Here is a 13,376-nt window from a genome sequence, read left to right on the forward strand (position 1 = left end):
GTATTACTGTTTCGTCACAAATATCATAACTAAAATGAAAATTTGCGAATCTGAAACAACTTTTTCCCATTTTGTCAATTTACCCAAACGTGCAAAGGCCCCTTTAAATATCCAGAATACCTGAAAAAATACAGCATGTATGATTTGAATTGCCTCTCACTGTAGACTATAGTTTGGCTCAATTTTTGAAAGATCTAAAACTTATGACTTGAGTATTTACCATTTGTAACAAATGATTATTCGTCTGTTCATCCTGTAGAATAACATGGATAAAAGGGACAATATATCACTGCATCCCATTATAGATGATCATGTTTAACCCACCCAATCATAGTGGAGAGTTTGTTTGATGGCAGGAGGTGCTGAATGCAGTGATGGTGAAAAACCTGGACACTGGAGAGCTGGTGCCTCTCATTGAAGCTGACCGCAGGCTGCCCAAGTGCATCGACCCCCTTGTACTGCACATAATGGAGCGAACCAACGAGCTCCACAGGTATCTTACCTGCCTCTTCCTAAACACAACATTGGCAACTCACAACAATCACCATCATGTTAACATGTTGACTACGCTGAAAGTCTGTTATATAGCTGTCTGTGTTACATTGCGGTGTTCAATATATCGGGAGTTTGATATGGACCTCAAAAAAAGTTCACACTCTTCAATTTTGTGAATAATCTGACAATCACAACTAAATCCAGTTTGGTCCAAATTTTTGGGGTCTTCATTATACATATTTATTTTATGCTTTCCGGTGGTTTATAGAGAAATATCAGTGAATTAAAACTGATAAATTCACTGTTTCAAACAATGAAAATTATCAGTGAAAATTATCGATAATTTTCATTGTTTACTGTGAAATGACGTCTTTTTTTTGACGAAATGACGTCAATTTTCCAGCGAAATTCTGTAGTTAAACTCTGTAACAATGTATATTAACTGTGGAAAAAAGCATAAAATAAAAAGAACATTTGTTGGATTCGGTGGAATATCGATTTTAATTCACTCGTGATCATAGAAAATATAGAGGATATTTGTTGGATTCGGTGGATTATCGATTTTAATTCACAAGTGATCATAGAAAATGAAATTTTCACGAGTGGCGCAGCCACGAGTGAAAATATATATTTTATATGATCATGAGTGAATTAAAATCGATAATCCACCGAACACAACAAATTTTCTTTTTATTTTATGCTTTTTTTCACAGTTTATATACATTGTAAAAGAGTTTAACTAAAGAATTTCGCTGGGAAAATGACGTCATTTCGTCAAAAAAATGACGTCATTTAACATAAACAGTGAAAATTATCGATAATTTTCACTGATTATTTTCATTGTTTGAAACAGTGAAATTATCAGTTTTGATTCACTGATATTTCTCTATAAACAACCGGAAAGCATAAAATAAATATATTTTCTATGATCACTCGTGAATTAAAATCGATAATCCACCGAATCCAACAAATATCCTCTATCACTTGTGTAGTGCTACAAACAATTACCCCAAGCCAACCTTTTATATTGCAACATGCCAGTTTTGGGTGCAATGTAAGTGTTGTGTTTGCGTGTCTTCAGTGGGGGCCGCTCTGATGATGACACCAAGTCTGAGAGTGGCAGATCCAGTGTGTCTGAGGGAGGACTCAGGAAGAAAGGGTAAGTGCACTCTCAATAAGCTTCACAGGGTTTCACTTCAAAATGTCAGTTATTATGTTTCATCTGACCAAACTATGGCATAAGAACAAATTAAATTAAAGTTTTTAATCAAGAAAGCAGTAAAAGATCAAATAAGTTATGTCACTGTAGAGGCTAGAGTCCATGACATTGTATACAAACTCAATCATCTGAACGACTCCATTAGCATACTTGTGTACTGCTGTGATTTCAGTGCCAGACTGAAGCGTCTGTTTGGGAAGAAGGTTGGCAAGACTGTAAGCAAGGTCAAGTCTGTGGCTGATCAAGGTAAGTTCACTCACACACTGTGGCAGACCAAGATAAGTTTACTCACATACTGTGGCAGACCAAGATAAGTTCACTCACTGTGGCAGACCAAGGTAAGTCCACCCACACACTGTGGCAGACCAAGATAAGTTCACTCACACACTGTGACATACCAAGATAAGTTTACATACACACATTGGCAGACCAAGGTAAGTTTTCTCACACACTGTGGCAGACAAAGATAAATTCACTAACACACTGTGGCAGACCAAGGTAAGTTCACCCACACACTGTGGCAGACCAAGATAAGTTCACTCACACACTGTGACATACCAAGATAAGTTTACATACACACATTGGCAGACCAAGGTAAGTTTTCTCACACACTGTGGCAGACAAAGATAAATTCACTAACACACTGTGGCAGACCAAGATAAGTTTACTCACATACTGTGGCAGACCAAGGTAAGTTCATGCACACACTGTTGCAGACCAAGGTAAGTTCACTCACACACTGTGGCAGACCAAGATAAGTTCACACACTGTGGCAGACCAAAGTAAGTTCACTCACACACTGTGGCAGACCAATATAAGTTTAGATACACACTTTGGCAGACCAAGATAAGTTCACTCACACACTGTGGCAGACCAAGATAAGTTTACATACACACTTTGGCAGACCAAGGTAAGTTCACTCACACACTTTGGCAGACTAAGATAAGTTCACTCACACACTGTGGCAGACCAAGGTAAGTTCACTCACACACTGTGGCAGACTTAAATAAGTTTGCTCACACACTGTGGCAGACAAAGGTAAGTTCACTATCACACTGTGACAGACCAAGATAAGTTCACTCCCAAACTAAGGCAGACCAAGATAAGTTCACTCACATACTGTGGCAGACCAAGATAAGTTCATTCACATTATGTGGCAGACCAAGGTAAGTTCACTTCCAAACTGTGGCAGATAAAGATAAGTTCACTCACATACTGTGGCAGACTAAGGTAAGTTCACTCACACACTGTGGCAGACTAAGATAAGTTCACTCACATACTGTGGCAGACCAAGATAAGTTCACTCACATACTGTGGCAGACCAAGATAAGTTCACTTACATACTTTGGCAGACCAAGGTAAGTTCACTCACATACTGTGGCAGACCAAGATAAGTTTACTCACACACTGTGGCAGACAAAGGTAAGTTCACTATCACACTGTGACAGACCAAGATAAGTTCACTCCCAAACTAAGGCAGACCAAGATAAGTTCACTCACATACTGTGGCAGACCAAGATAAGTTCATTCACATTATGTGGCAGACCAAGGTAAGTTCACTTCCAAACTGTGGCAGACCAAGATAAGTTCACTCACATACTGTGGCAGACCAAGGTAAGTTCACTCACACACTGTGGCAGACTAAGATAAGTTCACTCACATACTGTGGCAGACCAAGATAAGTTCACTCACATACTGTGGCAGACCAAGATAAGTTCACTTACATACTTTGGCAGACCAAGGTAAGTTCACTCACATACTGTGGCAGACCAAGATAAGTTCACTTACATACTTTGGCAGACCAAGATAAGTTCACTCACACACTGTGGCAGACCAAGATAAGTTCACTTACATACTTTGGCAGACCAAGATAAGTTCACTCACATACTGTGGCAGACCAAGATAAGTACACTTACATACTTTGGCAGACCAAGATAAGTTCACTCACACACTGTGGCAGACCAAGATAAGTTCACTCACATACTTTGGCTGACGAAGATAAGTTCACTCACATACTGTGGCAGACCAAGATAAGTTCACTCACATACTGTGGCAGACCAAGATAAGTTCACTCACATACTGTGGCAGACGAAGATAAGTTCACTCACACACTGTGGCAGACCAAGATAAGTTCACTCACATTCTGTGGCAGACCAAGATAAGTTCACTCACATACTTTGGCAGACCAAGATAAGTTCACTCACATACTGTGGCAGACGAAGATAAGTTCACTTACATACTTTGGCTGACTAAGATAAGTTCACTCCCAAACTGTGGCAGACCAAGGTAAGTTCACTCCCAAACTGTGGCAGACCAAGGTAAGTTCACTCACATACTGTGGCAGACCAAGATAAGTTCACTCACATACTGTGGCAGACCAAGGTAAGTTCACTCACAAACTGTGGCAGACCAAGATAAGTTCACTCACACACTGTGGCAGACGAAGATAAGTTCACTTACATACTTTGGCAGACCAAGGTAAGTTCACTCACAAACTGTGGCAGACCAAGGTAAGTTCACTTACATACTTTGGCTGACTAAGATAAGTTCACTCACATACTGTGGCAGACCAAGGTAAGTTCACTCACAAACTGTGGCAGACCAAGGTAAGTTCACTTACATACTTTGGCTGACTAAGATAAGTTCACTCACATACTGTGGCAGACCAAGGTAAGTTCACTCACATACTGTGGCAGACCAAGATAAGTTCACTTACATACTTTGGCTGACTAAGATAAGTTCACTCACATAATGTGGCAGACCAAGGTAAGTTCACTCCCAAACTGTGGCAGACCAAGGTAAGTTCACTTACATACTTTGGCTGACTAAGATAAGTTCACTCACATACTGTGGCAGACCAAGGTAAGTTCACTCACATACTTTGGCTGACTAAGATAAGTTCACTCACATACTGTGGCAGACCAAGGTAAGTTCACTCACATACTGTGGCAGACCAAGATAAGTTCACTTACATACTTTGGCTGACTAAGATAAGTTCACTCACATACTGTGGCAGACCAAGATAAGTTCACTCACACACTGTGGCAGACCAAGGTAAGTTCACTTACATACTTTGGCTGACTAAGATAAGTTCACTCACATACTGTGGCAGACCAAGATAAGTTCACTTACATACTGTGGCAGACCAAGGTAAGTTCACTTACATACTTTGGCTGACTAAGATAAGTTCACTCACATACTGTGGCAGACCAAGATAAGTTCACTCACATACTGTGGCAGACCAAGGTAAGTTCACTTACATACTTTGGCTGACTAAGATAAGTTCACTCACATTCTGTGGCAGACCAAGATAAGTTCACTCACATACTGTGGCAGACCAAGGTAAGTTCACTTACATACTTTGGCTGACTAAGATAAGTTCACTCACACACTGTGGCAGACGAAGATAAGTTCACTCACATACTGTGGCAGACCAAGATAAGTTCACTCACACACTGTGGCAGACTAAGGTAAGTTCACTCCCAAACTGTGGCAGACCAAGATAAGTTCCCTCACACACTGTGGCAGATAAAGGTAAGTTCTTTCACACATTGTGGCATACTAAGATAAGTTTTCTCACGCACTGTGGCACACGGATATAAATGTCCTCCTGTGCCTGTCTTGCTTAAACATCAACATAAATTTAGATTGCCTGAAAGAAATTACACCAACCTGTGACTGAATGAGAAAAAGTGAAGCCTTTAACACAGTTGTTATCCTTGTTTGTCAGTTCTTATATTAGCTTTGCTTTCACAATCATGCCTCCTCCTGTGTGACTTTACGGGACTTTAATATAATTGTGCAATCATGAATATTTAGCTCAACTATTCACCAAATGATCCTAACTATACTTCTCATCTGTGTCTGTGTCTGCATTATGCTCAGGTTCAATATGCCACATCTCCATACCATTTTTAGCTCACCTTAGAACAATGTGCTCATGGTGAGCTCTTGTGATGTTATTCTTTCTGTCATTCGTCGTGCTTCCCAGATTGTGCGTCATCAATATTTACCTTAAAAGACCCCAAAAAAGTCCAATCTTTATGACACAAGGTCTGAACATTTTTTATGACATCTTGGCTGAGTTCATAAATGGTTCCAGTTCATTGAAAAACATGGATGTCAGAGGGTAGAGCATTTTTACTTATTTGGCTATAGTTACACCATGTTTACACTGTAATAGTCACATTTCTAGTACTTCAAGAAACTTGGTAGGAACATGTGCTTGAATAATATCTGGGCCATGTTAGAAAACTGTTGGTCCGTTGAAAAACATGAGCGCCAGGGGTGGGGAAGATTTCTTAATGGCAATTGTGAAACCTTTTGTTACACTCTAGAAGTAAAATTTATTGTCCAATTTTCCATCAAACTTAGTAAAAACATTTTTTCTAATGATATATTAACATAGTTTACAGATGGTTTAGGTGCCTTGAAAAACATGGTTGCCAAATGTTCGAAGCTGTTTACCTTCATAGCAATAGACCTTATAAACACTCTTGAAGTCACATTTGTTGTCCAATGTTCCATGAAACTTGGTCAGATCATTTGATCTTATAATATCTTGGCTGAATTTTGAAAATGGTTCTGATTCCTTGAAAATCATGGCTGCCATGGGGCGGGGCAATTTTGCTTATATTGCCTTAGTGAAACCTTGTTGACGCACTAATGACTTTTATCTTCATGAAACTTGGTCAGAATGTTTATCCCAATTTAATCTGGACTGTGTTTGAACAGAGTCAAGTGAGCTTTAAAAAAAATTTGTCACTTGGTCAAAGAAAAAAAGCATGTTTATACTTAAGTCAGGGCAACAGAGAAGGTTCGTTTAATAGTTTTTATGTCCCCCACTATAGTAGTGGGGGACATATTGTTTTTGCCCTGTCTGTTGGTCTGTTGGTTGGTTGGTTGGTTGGTTGGTTGGTTTGCGCCAACTTTAACATTTGCAATAACTTTTGCAATATTGAAGATAGCAACTTGATATTTGGCATGCATATGTATCTCATTGAGCTGCACATTTTGAGTGGTGAAAGGTCAAGGTCAAGGTCATCCTTCAAGGTCAAAGGTCAAATATATGGGTCAAAATCGCTCATTTAATGTACACTTTTGCAGTATTTCAATATTCAAGATAGCAACTGGATATTTTGCATGCATATGTATCTCATGGAGCTGCACATTTTGAGTGGTGAAAGGTAATCCTTCAAGGTCAGATGTCAAATATATGTGGCCAAAATCGCTCATTTTATGAGTACTTTTGCAATATTGAAGATAGCAACTTGATATTTGGCATGCATGTGTATCTCATGGAGCTGCACATTTTGAGTGGTGAAAGGTCAAGGTCAAGGTCATCCTTCAAGGTCAGAGGTCAAATATATGTGGCCCAAATCGCTTATTTTATGAATACTTTTGCAATATTGAAGATAGCAACTTGATATTTGGCATGCATGCGTATCTCATGGAGCTGCACATTTTAAGTGGTAAAAGGTCAAGGTCAAGGTCATCCTTCAAGGTCAAATATATGGGTCAAAATTGCTCATGTAATGTCACTTCTGCAATATTGAAGCTAGCAATTTTATATTTGAAATGCATGTGTATCTCATGGAGCTGCACATTTTGAGTGGAGAAGGGTCAAGGTCAAGGTCATCCTTCAAGGTCAAACACCATATAGGGGTCAAGGTCATCCTTCGAGGTCAAACATCATATAGGGGGACATTGTGTTTCACAAACACATCTTGTTTAACAATGTGTATTTGACAGAATTGAAATAAACAATCAATTGTACAGAAAACAATTGTGAAAATGGAAAAATGAACTGCATTTGTTTCTTTGTCGTCTTTGCTGTACCTTTTCCCTCCATACTGCATTAAATTTGAATTAGAATATTGTGGCCTTTATTGCGTCCATAATATTTTTCGTAAGTTTATGGAAACATTGGTTGCCCAATCAGCGATTTTTTTTGCCCCATTGGGAAGAGTACCGGTACAAGCCCATTTGGAAAAATTATCTACTACAGATATTGCAATAAATCTTAGCATATGTATTAAGTGTCTTTATGAACATTTACTGAGCAGACAACTGTATCCAGCTTTTTAGCAGGCTTATGCCACCATATGTTCTTTCAATAGTCTGGTTAAGTTAAGGTTTGCTATAAAGATAAAATTTAGGTTAAGTTTTTTTTGCAACTTGTATATATCTTTGTTACCACTACAAATATTGAATTGAAACTTAAAATATGTCCTCTGGTGCAAGGTCACTAGCCAAGGCCCCAAACTATGACCTGCAATTAAGCAGAATTATGCCCCTTTTTGCATGTTGAAATTCAGGTTAACATGTGAGTCTATTACTCTATATGTATTAGAGATATTGAAATAAAATTATTTAAAAAAAATCATTTGAAAAAAGATAATTTGTAATTGCAGGGTGCAGGGTCAATGGGGTTCATAGGGGCTTAAACACGGGCTGGGCAGAATGTAAACATACCTTAAAGAACTGTATTTTAAAAATATCTTAATTTATTCAAATGCATTAACAAAACAATAATCTTTAGTGCATAAAAGCCAGTTTTTCTTGCATTTTGTGCCAATATCTTAAGATTAAAGAATAAAATCATTCAATACGTCTGATAGAGTATGGGATAGGTGGGGTCAAGGTCACTGTTACTAAAATAGCAAAATAGATTCAACTGAATTTCTTGAAGTAACATCGAGTGTTTGTAATAACACTACGTATATTACTACCTAGTTTCTAGACCAAGCTTTAACTTTTTTACATTTAACTACATACAAATATTTGTTCTATCAATACCTCATTTGAGAGTGCACATCTGGTCAATGTCACTGTTACTTTATAGATAAATATATATATATATTTGCTGTTTAATTACTAACAAATAAAAAAAAACAGTTGCAAAGGTTCTTCCTATTAAAAAGGACAGGTATCAAAGTTGCGTAAGTCCATTCCCCATGTGCAAAAGAAAAATAAAGGTATTCTTTCAGTTTAAGAAACTAGTTGAATATAATGAAAATGTGACATTAAACATTATTGTTGTTTTATGAAGTTTGTATCTCTGCCTTGACACAGAAATTGGAGACAGAAACACTTTGCTTTACATTACCAATCTTTTGTTTCATAGCAGTTTACAATTTGCAAAATTCCAGTACAGTCTAACCTGTCATAAAGACCACTCAAGGGTTTTGGTCGTTGTGGTCTTTGTTCACAGGTGGTCTTTATTCCCAGGGTCGATTGAAACTTTGCAAAATATGCTAGTAGTTTTTTAACAGGTACCATATCTATGTATGTGCTCTATTGTTTTTTAATTGTTTGAATACTTATGCATGTATAATGAAATGAAGGATTGAAAACACAGTTTTGTTTTTAAATTTTAATATTTCCATTCCCTTATGATTTTATTATTTATTTCATTAATCATATACATGTATAAATAACTATTGACATACATGTATATGTACATGTTATTCAAAATGTTCTGGATTTGAGTTTTGCCTACACCAAGATCACTAGCCACTCGTCTACAACTGTGTCTTTTTACTAACAAACTAATGACCGCAACGCGTTCTTCCAACGTCAAGAACTTAAGCTTGGAAGCCATGATGGTTAACTTGATCTGACAATTTACTTATCTATAATCTATGCACGTTTTATCACGGAGAATTTTAAGAAGGGAATGACTATCACAATGTTTGTATTTAAGGCATAGTGTAATTGATATGAAACCGTTAATTTCCTTAATGAGTTGATGAAAGTCCCAAACTTGCCTATGATATTTTCGGCAATTAGTACATTAATCGCGAGTCACTTAAATATACAAATGTAAAGGCAAATTTTTACACTTTTGACAAACTGTCAAATGCATAAAAGAAGCAGGCGACTACCAATTAGCAATGCGTGTAAAATAAACAAACAACCGCTATCGAGTGCAATAAACTGTCACTTGCCAATATCTCCATAGCGACCGACGAGTCCACTGGTAAGATGTGTATCATGTTACTACACAGCGTCATGGCGGCCATTTAGTTTTTTTGAAAGTTCTGAAATCGTTGATTTTTATGATTGCAGTGGTCGTTGTAAGCTGTCAAAATGGACTTTTGGGAATGTAAAAGGGCGGTCTTTGGTCTTTGTTCGCAGGTGGGCTTTATTCCATATATAGTGAAATCGTTCGGGAGGAAATCGGTGTGGTCGTTATAGACTGTTGGTCGCTATTAACAGGCTGTCGCTCGGACAGGTTGGACTATATATACATAAAGTGTCTACTCAGTTTTGCAGTATTTTCTCGTAACTGGAGATTCAGTGTGAACATGAGTGGTCTAGTTGATAAAATAATTATACTGTTTATTGGCCTATCTTTAGGGCTGGTCCATAACCTATGCATGTACAGAGATAATGACTTGTGAAAGTCATAATTAATGTTTGAATATTGACTTAAAAGCATGAACATTTGGCAAAGTTATGGCCTCTTTAACCGGAGCTCCCTGAACATGCTTTTAGAAACTATTCCATGTAAGATGTGCCGATTAAGTTATGTAAGAAGATTTGTACAACATAAGCAAAGATTTGGGCCCAGTTCTTTCCATGGCTGTCCTATACATTATGAGGGGAATATTAGGCATGCATGTGACATTTTTAGCAAAGTCAGTTGATGAGAGAAAGTATCACCCAATGTTGATGTTCTTGTTATGTTAATGTCTGAAAAGTTATGAACTGGAACATTTCACAATTTAATCTGATGCACAATAAGAAGCCCATAAACACTCAAAATCAATGAATATATGTTCCTGATAGCAATAGCCAAAATTTCAAGGCTAGATGTGGTTTGGTAACATAAATATAACGCGATACAAATGCTTGTTTTAGTTTTTGTGTGTCACACTATATTCAATGTGAATTTTCTGATACGATATTTGAACATTTACGAGCGAATGCGAGATTTGCTTTGGGCAGCTTTGGAAGCAGGACGTAGTTCTGCTGAATGCATCGTTCTTCGGACGCTGCAGAAAGCCAGTCTTGCATTCGCTAAAAAATGTTTGGATATTGTTGTGGGAAATTAACTTGGATTACATGTATATTATCTCACAAAAAATATAAATGAGCATTTTGTATCTCGTATGAAATATTTAAAAAAATATTTGTTGATTTTGAGTATTTATGTTTCTCATGTAAATAGTGAGAAAACTTGTGTGGTATTTTACAGAGATAGACACTTAGGTGTAAAATGACCTGAACATGCTTTAAAATGTTAGAATGTGCGGGCTTTAAACGTGGGTATTAATGGCACAGGTTTAATTTTAAATGTTACATGTTTTTTAATGGTAAATAGCCATGAATGTTCTTTTTGTATATTACTCCAAATTGCTACTTTGTGCTTGAAATGTAAATGAGTGTAAATGAATCCTATCTGATGATTTGTGACAGTAGTCAATTGACCAAAATATTTTAACAGTACAATACTTGCCACTGCAATTATTTTAATCTGAAGAGGTGAACATGTGCACATTAAGGGTACACTATTGCATTTGTCATTTGTATGTCTATTATTTATACTGTATCAATGAGGTTTAAACTGATCTTCTGTGGAAAGACAGTATTTGATTTGGTGAACAAAGTTAAAAATGTTAACACAATCTTCTTGGTCAAACTGTTTTTGAACACAAGTTGTTGTGTTTCCCAGTGTTGTGATTATCTAATGCCCCATGCTTTTCATGAAACTTTGTCCTTCTTGCCGTACTGGTTACTGCGAGATCTGGAGGAAGACAATTATATATTGATAAACAAGTGGGCAGTATTATTTTTTCATATGGATTGAATGAACTTGGTAATTATACTAGTCTTGTTGATGCAGATGGTTGTGTTGCAGTTTATTCGCTGTGTTACAAATACACGTACATCTAAAGTTGGTGATACTTTGAAATACTAACCAATGCTTATGTGTTCCTACTTAAGACTCACTGTGTTTGTGATTTTGCAAAGCACGGATATTGCCTTCTTTATGTCTGTTGTTTTAACAAGCATATAATGGATACGTCAATTCCATCAGATTTAGGTAAAGGTTACATGTTTCAGTACTGTAAACAGCAATATACATTAAAAATAGTCAGGTTTCATGATTAATGCAAGTATGATTTTTTTTAAACTTGAAGAAATAAACTTCATTTTAGGGAACATGGTAAAGCATCATAAATTACTGGTCAAGTTTGTATGCCCCCAACCCCTACCTCACCTACCCCCTTCCTCTCCTCCCCCCCCCCCCCCCCCCACCCCCCCCCCCCCCCCACCCCCCCCACCCCCCCAGTAGATGTGGCATATAGCTTTCACACTGTCATTCTGGCCGGTCTGCATTCTGTTTTCCGGAGTTTTTTAAAGCACCGCTTTCAGATACTGAGATGATTTTTGGTATGTGAGTCTACCTCGTTTCACAAAGGAAGCTCCCTGTCCTTGTGAATAATACTTCTTTAAGGGAATTAACTCAAACACTGAATAAGTTTTAACAATATAATTTAAAAACACAAATAATAAATAACTTAACAGTGTTCTATTACGGAGTTCCACCAATTTTTTCTCTGTCAATCTTTAAATTGTATTTCTTAAATACACCTTCTATCTTGACATGTATGAAGTGGTTTATAACAATTGTATTAGACTAAGAAAGGCATGATCAACACATATGGCATGAATTAAAAGGCAGAATGATTATTAATAAAAATCTTACAAACTGTGAACAAGCATAATAAATATAAATCCTACAAACTGTCAACAAGCATATCATTTAAAGTTAATTGCTGAGTGCAAGTGTTCAAACTGGAAATTTATATAATCTGCACGTTTGTTTCTTAGGATTTAAATTAATCACAAATATTAACAAAATCAATAGAGTCAAAATCTTTCCTTGTGATACTATGTGACCAACTGATGAAGTATGACTTTTGTCCGGTCTTTGAGTTTTGGCAATATTATTTTTTACACACTGCATTGAGATATTGAGCTGATTTCTGGTATGTGAGTCTACCAACATGACTCACAGATGAAGAGTGAGTTAAGTTCTGGTTCATTGATTTTTGGTGAAGTTATGGTTCTTGGACTTCAAAATTTCCTGTTTTCCGGATGTTCTTTATGAAATGCTTTAAAATATTTACCTGATTTTGGTCCACATGTCTACCAGCATGACTTCTGATGAAGTGTGAGATTAGCTCCGGTCCATTTAGTTTTGCAAAGTTATGGGCCTAGCAGTTAGAAATTTATTCTAAAAAAGCTGCTGTGTGGCTTCAAATGGAAGTGAGGGCAGGGTGTTTCATAAAGGCAGGTCTTGTTTGGGTGTATTGTAAGCTCAATCAAAATGGAACACAATACTATCCAGTATGTACTATTGTTTGCATATTGACTTTATTTTCAGTGATGCATAATGAAGAAAACAATACAATTGTAGAAGGGGAGGTGTCAGATGATGGCAGAAAATACAAGGTAATCTTCACAATTTAACTTTGTCATTAATCATGCTGTTTGAACATGACTTTCAACCTATGACAAGCATAAGTTCTCCGCATTTCATATGTAAAACCTGTCTCCCTACATCAGAGGTCATGGTGACACTAATGTGTCATGGTTACTCTAAGAGGTCATGGTGAGACTAAGAGGTCATGGTGACACTAAGAGGTCA

At 37.1% G+C, this 13,376-nt stretch overlaps 1 protein-coding gene across 4 annotated transcripts in view; it reads left to right on the top strand.

The window, feature by feature from the left end:
* LOC127833520 (WD repeat-containing protein 44-like) overlaps positions 1-13,376 on the top strand; it is an 86,536-nt gene that overhangs the window by 36,662 nt on the left and 36,498 nt on the right. For all 4 annotated transcript variants that reach the window (XM_052358813.1, XM_052358814.1, XM_052358815.1 and 1 more), the window contains 4 exons: positions 357-493; positions 1,577-1,654; positions 1,887-1,960; positions 13,113-13,180. In XM_052358813.1, coding sequence (XP_052214773.1) covers positions 357-493; positions 1,577-1,654; positions 1,887-1,960; positions 13,113-13,180 — 357 coding nt within the window. The remainder of the gene's footprint in view (positions 1-356; positions 494-1,576; positions 1,655-1,886; positions 1,961-13,112; positions 13,181-13,376) is intronic.

The sequence above is a fragment of the Dreissena polymorpha genome, chromosome 6 (genome assembly GCF_020536995.1).
Source record: "Dreissena polymorpha isolate Duluth1 chromosome 6, UMN_Dpol_1.0, whole genome shotgun sequence".
NCBI classification, from domain to species: Eukaryota; Metazoa; Mollusca; class Bivalvia; order Myida; family Dreissenidae; genus Dreissena; species Dreissena polymorpha.